This window comes from Humulus lupulus, chromosome 8, assembly GCF_963169125.1.
Source record: "Humulus lupulus chromosome 8, drHumLupu1.1, whole genome shotgun sequence".
In the NCBI taxonomy this organism is placed as follows: domain Eukaryota; kingdom Viridiplantae; phylum Streptophyta; class Magnoliopsida; order Rosales; family Cannabaceae; genus Humulus; species Humulus lupulus.
Genome location: NC_084800.1, coordinates 29730618 through 29739300, shown reverse-complemented (window position 1 = coordinate 29739300; position 8683 = coordinate 29730618). Strand labels below are relative to the sequence as shown.

Genomic DNA, 8683 nt, shown 5'->3' with positions numbered 1-8683 from the left:
GATTAGAAATATAAATGGGTACGGGGACGGGGGAGCACTCCCTGCCAATTCTCCGCCCCATGTGCATCACTAACTCTAATGAAACCTTTCGCAACTTTTTTTTCTTCATTTTTTTAATCCAATATAATGTAACCTTTTACAGCTTTTGTTTCGTGTATTACTTTGATGGGTTTATACTTTTTTGGACCCTATGTTTTGTCTCATTACCTGTTTGGACTCTGTGTTTTAACAAATTACTTTTTGGACCCTATGTTTTGTAAAATGGTTAAAATAGAACCATAAACCCGATTTTGGTCAATGTTTTCTCAACTAAAATCACAAATAATTTACCAAACTAACAATTCAAAACAAAAATAATTTCATTATGCTTAAAAATTGTGTTGTTATATTCAATTTTTTCTTCATCAAAATTGAGTTTAGAGTTCTATTTTACAAAACATAGAGTCTAAAAAGTAATTTATCAACATACAGGGTCCAAACAAATAATGAGATAAAATACAGGGTCAAAAAATATACAAACCCTAGTTTGATTAGGATGCTCTTAAATTTACTCAGCTTAGAGGATTGATTCACATGGCCTACAACTGCATTTTCAACTACTCTAAACCAAAATTTATTAGAGTTTGTTGGTACAACTTTCATTTCTATTTTTTAAACAGTAGAAAAATAAAAGTTAAATTTTTGTTTTGTTACAATTTGGATAGTCTACTAGCGAGAAATTCTAGAATAAGGTACGTTTTTTTATCTTATCTGTAGTGCACAACCTTGTTTTAGGTACGTTAGTTAATAATAACCCTATTTTTTTTAATGATGTGTTTATTATAATCATAGCATGCCTTTTATATATTTTTGGAAAATTTTGAATATTTTATGATGTTGCATTCATGGTTTAAAAAGTTTATTTTCAACGTACATGTAACCGATTGTTTAAAGTTTGAACTTTATTTCGGCACCATAAATTATTTGGAATTTTTAAAAAATTTGTAGAGGGTATTCTATGATTTCAATAAACACCATCATAAAATTTTTTTTGGATTATATTTAATTTACGTACTTAAAACATGGTTGTGCCCTGCCGATAAAATAAAAAGGCGTATCCTGTAGATTTTTTCCATAAAAATATAATTTAATATTATAGTTAGAATAAGGCTAAAATAAGAAATCTATTATTATAAAGTAGATAAAATGAGAAACTTTAAAATGTCATTAAAAACACTTTTTGTTGTTTTTTTTCTTTTCTTTTCAAAAGAGCTTTTTTGAAGAAGTTTGTAGCGACTTGTATTTTAGGATGAGTTTTCAAATACAAAAAATACTTTTGAAAAATGATCCAAATACTAACCAAAGTATCTTTGAAGCTGAGAGTATTTTTAAGGCAATGCCAAATAAACCCTTAGTGTGATTAATTTGTTTATTAATAAATATGACAAAAAAGCAGACCCAGTTCACATAAAATTCTCTCAATTAAATCCCTCAATACATTTTTCTTAATGTACTTAATAACCTACTAGACTATAACAAATTACTATTCTATACTATTCCTCACTATACTACTTAATATTTATCCTACATCAATTTGAAAGGTTAAAACTAGATTGTAATTTTCCTCCTATCTTTCTCTTTTTCTTCAAACAATGTGGAGTTATTCTTGTCAGGGTTCTTGATTTATTAACCCTAATCCTAAATGAAGGTATAATGTAAGAGGAGATATTTATGTCAAATGACATAAGAATATGTTATAAAGAAAAAAATTAAAACTTAACAATAAATAAAGAGTAGAATAAAGAAGAAAAAAAGTTGACCCTTGATGATCTACTTTTGCAAGTTTGAAACCTTGGAAACAGTTGACATAAATACAAATTTAGGCCCAAATTGAACTAGCTCTCAAGTGGCCTATTCTTACATAAACTAAAGTTCATCAACATTTGCTATTTGTATATTGATATGCAAAAAACATAAGATTTTCCAATGAATTATATTACATATATATGGTGAGCTTATTAGGTAGAGGCATTACTTTTGCCCTAGTATAGGCATTTTTTGTTTTCAGTACTTAGAAAAATTATAAACTAACAGCGTACATGATATTTTTAAAGTAGATATCCCGCCAATTTTAAAAAAATTCGTGCCGAAATCAGAGTTTAAATAATCTGTTTTTCACCAGTATAACAAAAATTAGACAAGTGTACAACTGACTGATTGAATTTTAATTTCCCGAAAATTAGCGAGATACTTGTTATAATTATAATATAAGTTATCATGCAAAAAAAATTGAATTATAATTTTTTTAAGTGCCGAAAATAAAAAATGCTCATATGGTAGTAAAAGCAATGCTCTATCCAAAAAAAATATTATATATTGAGATATTTGTATTAGTATATCCTCTAGTGATATGTTTGTAGTGTATATGCACTCTTCGACTGTAATTTTTCCTGAATTCATCAATGAAGCAATATGAAAATGAGAGCAAAATTGGAAGATTGGCGATTTTATTATACAAATTGAGCTTTTGTAGATCTTAAACTACAACAAAGAAATAAACATGGACAGAGAGATCTTGAAGGGAGAAAAAAAAGGTAAGAGTTTTCTAAAAAGAAAGATGACATGATAAGGTGTAAGAAGGAAAAAGCAATTGAAAAAAAAAAAAATTGGAATGTGGACAGAGCAAAATCTTGACCTGAATGATTATGGATTATTCTTAAAAGAAGAAGATTACAAGTTGCGAGAAGGCAAAATAAATAAGATTAAACTGATGGTGAACAGATCATTGTAGGAATTATAAGGGGTTTTGGAGCCAACATAATCGGTAATTACTCCAAAAATGGTAATTGAGCGTTAAACATAGCAAGAGTACCAATACTAAACTAATGAACTTCCACCAACCAGCAATCATCAATGAAATCATTGCAGAGGAACAGTACAAAATGTAGTACTTGCTATTTTTATTTTATTTTGAATAATATATTAATTTGGTAAGAATTAATATATTATTCAAAATAAAATAAAACTTAGACATGTATTGTGTCTCACATTTGGCAACGTAAACTGAAAGGATCTTAGATGTCTCGATCAGAATAAATGAGGCATGACATCCTGGGTACATATCTAACAATTGGTATACAACGGTTCATGTATCTCAGAGCATTGATACAGAGATTGCATATCTTAACTTTCTATGATCAAGTTTTTAATGAATACTGAATCACATTGATAAATCAATAACTTGAAAAAATAGTGCCTTACCATAACTACAGGGAAACAGAATATTATCTAGCTGTTCGGGCAAAATCTTATTTGAAGATGACAGACTGTAAAAGAAATTCCCTTTGTATTATTCCCACCAAATATCTTAAGCCATGTACAAGATCTGTAAGTATGCACACCTGACTGCCACACTATTTGCATCTGTTTTTCACTTTTGTTCATACGAATTAGCCATATCATAAGTTGCATGGAGACCAACAAGCATATAATAAATAAGCATAAGAGCCGTGCAGATGAAGAACCTCCAGAATGCAACAACTCCCAAAGATCCAATGAGAAAAAGATTCATACCAATGGACAATGAAGGCAGCCATGGAACAAGAGGAACTCCCCAAACCTTTGGAGCTCTTTGCTTTGGAAGCAAAGCCATCCCCAAATTCCCCACAAGCCAAACAAAACCTGTCACTGAATAACCAATCCAACTTCGCGTACTTGTATTCCAAAGTATAGTTACTCCAATAGAAGAACCAATCACAAGAGATAAACAAGCAAGAAACTTGAGCAAATCAACCTTTTCTGTCACTTCCCTAACATAGTACCTCCTGACTAGCAAAGCGACAGCCATAAGCATAAAAATGGAGAGTGTACTAAACGAGAAGACACTAGACAAAACATCCAAACTCGTAAAGAATGCAATTATTGCGCTAGTAATGGTTACCAAAAGTGTAGCATAAATTGGGGTCCCAGTCTTCGGATGAACAAGAGCAAACCAAGGTGGAATCATATGTGATCTTGCAATCTGAGTGGTGTACCGAGCTTGGCCGAGAGACCCAACAAGCAAACTTGTGGTCATTCCCTTAAGAGCACATATACTAACCACATACTTAGCCCAATTCATGCCAATATTTCCAAAAGCAACAGAATAGGCAGCATTTATATCTATTTCAGTGTACTTCTGCAGCATGGTCAACGCCAAAGCCATTAGGCAATAAACCACAGTGATTATACTCATTGAACCAACCAAACCAATTGGTATATCTCTAGATGGCTGCTTAGTTTCCTCGGCCATAGTGGCCACCATATCAAAACCGGTATAAGACCAATACACAACAGCTGAAGCTCTAAAGACACCTTCAGCCCCATATGGGAAAAAAGGGCTCAGATTCGAAGTCTTGCCACGAACAAATCCCACAACTATTATAAACACAATGATTATACTACTAAGTATGGAGGTGACCCAATTCAAGAAAGATGTCCTCTTTGTACCACTCATTGCTATACCATTTGCGATTAAGAGAACTAAAACGGCAATTGGGTCTAAAAAATTAAAGCCTTCAGCGAAATAGTTTACCCGAAATCGAAGAAAATTAGGATCGTCATTGATCATACTGGCGAAATACGAACTCCATGACCTACCCAGCCCGGCGGCGCCGACGAGGGCTTCCAAGAGAATGTTCCCGGCGGCAATAAACGCCACGAAATCCCCTAACTCGATCCTCAGATAGGAAAAGGAGCCTCCGGCTACGGGAACTTCGACGGCGAATTCGGTATAGCAGAAGACGGAGAGCAGAGCAGTGATGCCGGAGATGGCATAAGAGACTATAATGGCAGGTCCGGCGTCTACACGGGCCTCTTGACCAGTGATGGTGAAGATTCCAGAGCCGACGACGGCGCCGAAGCTGAGCCAAATCAAGTCCCACCACGTGAGGCAACGCTTCATCTCATGGCCACTCTCTTTACGGAGCTCGACGAGCTCTGTGGCGTCAGTCGACCGATCTAGAAGACGGTCCTTGAGGCGAGAACATGTATCGGAGACAGCGGCTCTGTAAGAAGAGAAGTTCTCGAAAGAAGGCTCGGGGAAAAAGTCTCGCTTGCTCCACCGCCAGTAGCTTCTTTGAAGTCGTGGGTCTCCTTCTTCCGCCCGTACATCCATGGCGCTTTGCAGAGTGAAGAGGAGAACGTTGGGCGGTTGGTATCAGTCCCTTAGACTGAGAAGGTTCGTGGGATTCGATTCCATTCGATTTGATTCAATCCGCCATTGATGAGTGATACCATATGGACTCACTCACACAACTGGCAAAAGCTTTAAGAAAATTTCTAACTTTGTTTTGGATCTGGACCGTTATTTGAATATTGACTGGAATCGCATCCACGTACAATCTTTTTATTTCACATTCATTCGGCTTCAAAATGTATTGTAACATGTGCCTGAATGAATGAATTAAAAAAAAAAAAGTTTGTTGGATTCACAAGAACTGATGCGTCTTATGTGGCGGAGTACTATTGGCCAGTTGGAGTCGTCAGTTACTCACGTTTGCGATTATTTAAGAGGGTGGGTGGATGAATGATGGATTGGGTATCTATCAAGTGCGGAAGAGCATTCAAGTCCACCGTAGTCGTAGCCAATTACTGCATTCCTTCCTTCTCCACAAACTAATTCATGGTGGGATTTTTTATACTATTTATTAGTGGAAATGCGCATATGAATGATGAACATTTCAATTTTCATCCCACAAAAAAATGTTTGTACAGGAATCTCTCATCCCATTTATCATTAATCAACTTTGAAAAGAAAATATATTGATTTAACATAATATCAAAATTCTATAGCCCAAACCAACATTTAATCCAAAATGCTAGTAATTTTTTTTTAAAATATACATATTATTATAGATTTGAAGTTGATGAGTAAAAAAATAAATAACTATCTTGAAAAAACAAATAAAAAGTCAAACATTCTGATCATCACTAATTGATTTTAATTAAAATCTCATTAATCGTAATAATTTGACTGAAACTATTTCTTTGTGATGATAGTCTTTGTCTTTTTGCGAATGCAAATTTGTCTATGCATGAGTGCCCATTTCTTTTATTGCTTGGTTTGGAGCATTTTGGGATTTAATTAAAATACACTTATTTTTCATAATGATTCTTTCTCAGGCATTTGGCAGCTAAAGTTTTTTTTTAACAATTGTAGCATTGGACGATACATAATTGTTGCACATTTTTTTTAAATTATTATCCGTATGTTAAAATTTAGTATGATATAATCTGATGCAAACAAACTCACATATAAAACCATCCGAATGAACAATCTAAACTTGGACCTGAATCCGAATACACTCACCCAATCAGTTGTGGTAATACTTTTAGTTATGGTATTATTTTAATTAATTTTAAAAAAGAGAGATAATTGCATAGAGTATCATAGAACTAGCTTATTAGATAAATTAGTATCAAATTATGTCTAGTTTAAAAAATAATTGAATAATTATGGAGAATAGATTTTTAATGGGTGTTGTTATTATTTTAGTTAAATAATAATTATTTAATCTAGAGTAGTCACGATTATTTAGTTGTTAGTAAATTTAAATTTGAGTTAGCGTATAGTACCAATCAATTAACTAAGTTAGTTTCAAGTTATAAACATTTTGAAGTTGAGAAATAATATTTGCTTAATAGATGATAAGATGGTATTGTTATTAATTAGTTAGGTGTTTAACTATTTGATTTTGGATTGTCAAACGTAATGAGTAAAATAATAATGATAAATTAGAAAATTTTGAGGACTAGATTCTTATGGATCTAGTTACAATTTATGAGATATTATAATTTTTTTTTTTTTAAATATTGGTAGATTATAACAAGTGAATTATATAGATTCACAGCAAATGACCAGATCATTTGTTAAGAGATATTGAAGACATGCGACTAATAGTTTAGCTAGTTTAGTTAAGTTTAGTAGCGTTTAAAGGATACGGTTATGACCAATGGATTAAGAGTTTGAATTTGAATAATTGAATAACAAAAAATATATAAAGATATTATAATGGAGTTGAGTGGTTGAGATGGTATTGAGAGAATATAGGATTAAGGTTAAATAGTTAGAGTTTCGGGTGGTGTATATAAAGGACTTTAATTTTTTTTTAGAGCAAAATTATTAAATAATATAGATGATATTAAGTTATGTGGGAATAGGAAGAGAAATTTATGCACTTAAATATTTAGATCATATATAGAATTTATCATTAAGTTACAATCAGATAGACAAGTTAGGAAATTCAAACTTAAGACATTAGTTTGGTTTGTTGTAAGTTTCCTTAGGAATAGGAGATGAAGTTAAGTGAGACCAATATTTATAAGTTTGAAGATAACGAAAATTTTTAATTTTTTGTTGTTGTTAATTTTAGCGAAATATTTTTATATTTAACTGAATATTTTTATATTTAACGGTAGATTATAAATATGACAAACTTAAATAAAATTAAATTAATAAATTATTAAACAAATTAAAATAATATATTTTACAATAATAATGATTTAAAAATAATAAAACTATATATTTTATAACTTAAATAAAATTTAATTAAACTTAAACTTAATATTATATTAAACATATAATATATAATATATATAATATTTTGTTGTATAAGATTAAACAAAAATTAATTAATTAATTAAAATATGATATTTTAAAGATATTTTATGATAATTTAAATAATTAAATCATATTTATATTAAAATAAGGGGTATTTGTGGCATAAATATCCAATATTTTACATTTGTTATAGTTAAATACCTAATCTTTTATTTTTACGGCAAAAATACTCAATGTTCAATATATATGTTAACGATAAATACCTAATTTTTTTTTTTGCTGCAAAAATACATAAAGTTGCTAAAACATTACTTTTGTCAGTACCTCCTGTGTTGGAACTGTTAAGCATAATGACTAAGCAGACATTTGTCATTCTGTAATCGGTCCATTTCATATTTATTTATTTTTTTAAATATTTTAAATTAGAAAAATGAATTGAAAAGACATTTTAAATCAATACAAATTTTAAAAATACGTATATTGGTAACAAAAATACCTAAATTACAGAGTGATACATATCTGGTGAGTCAATTGACAACTCCAACAGATGAGGTATTGAAAAAGTAATGTTTTAAAAACTAGGTATTTTTGCCACAAAGAAAAAGGATTACGTATTTATCTTTAACATATATTGAGCATTGAGTATTTTTGCCATAAAAATAAAATATTAGGTATTTAACTGTAACAAGTGTAAAACATTGGGTATTTATGTTGTAACTATCCCTTAAAATAATAAAAGCATACATATCGTTTTTTTATCTTATAAATTTGTGTAACAGTGTGTTTTTTATCAAGTGGTTGAAACTCTTTTTCTTCATCAAATTCACCAAAGGACATTATGAGATACATTAAAAACTATAAATAATTGATACATGTATACTACTGTTATCCCTATTTCCTGTCGTGGGCCCGGGACGATGGTCCAGGCCCATGCTCTGGGCGTTCGGATGTGGGCCCGGCCCAAGCCCGTTTGGTACAGGAGTAACCAAGGGCCACAGCCCTAATGTGATTCTGGACCCGGATGGTGTCCGGGATGGTGATCCAGGACAGTCGTTCGGGGAGACGTACAGATGGTTCGGATCGTAATTGAAGCATACGTAAAGT

At 31.5% G+C, this 8683-nt stretch overlaps 1 protein-coding gene across 1 annotated transcript; it reads right to left on the bottom strand.

The window, feature by feature from the left end:
* Positions 1 to 2857: 2857 nt before the first annotated feature.
* On the bottom strand, positions 2858 to 5399 carry LOC133796602 (cationic amino acid transporter 8, vacuolar-like). Its single transcript, XM_062234183.1, has one exon. The coding sequence runs from the start codon at positions 5132 to 5134 to the stop codon at positions 3410 to 3412; it is 1725 nt and encodes a 574-aa protein (XP_062090167.1). The 5' UTR covers positions 5135 to 5399; the 3' UTR covers positions 2858 to 3409.
* Between the last annotated feature and the right edge of the window lie 3284 nt (positions 5400 to 8683).

Coding starts and splice junctions, on each gene's coding strand:
- LOC133796602 (XM_062234183.1), bottom strand. CDS start 5,134: ATGGATGTACGGGCGGAAGAAGGAGACCCACGACTTCAAAGAAGCTAC.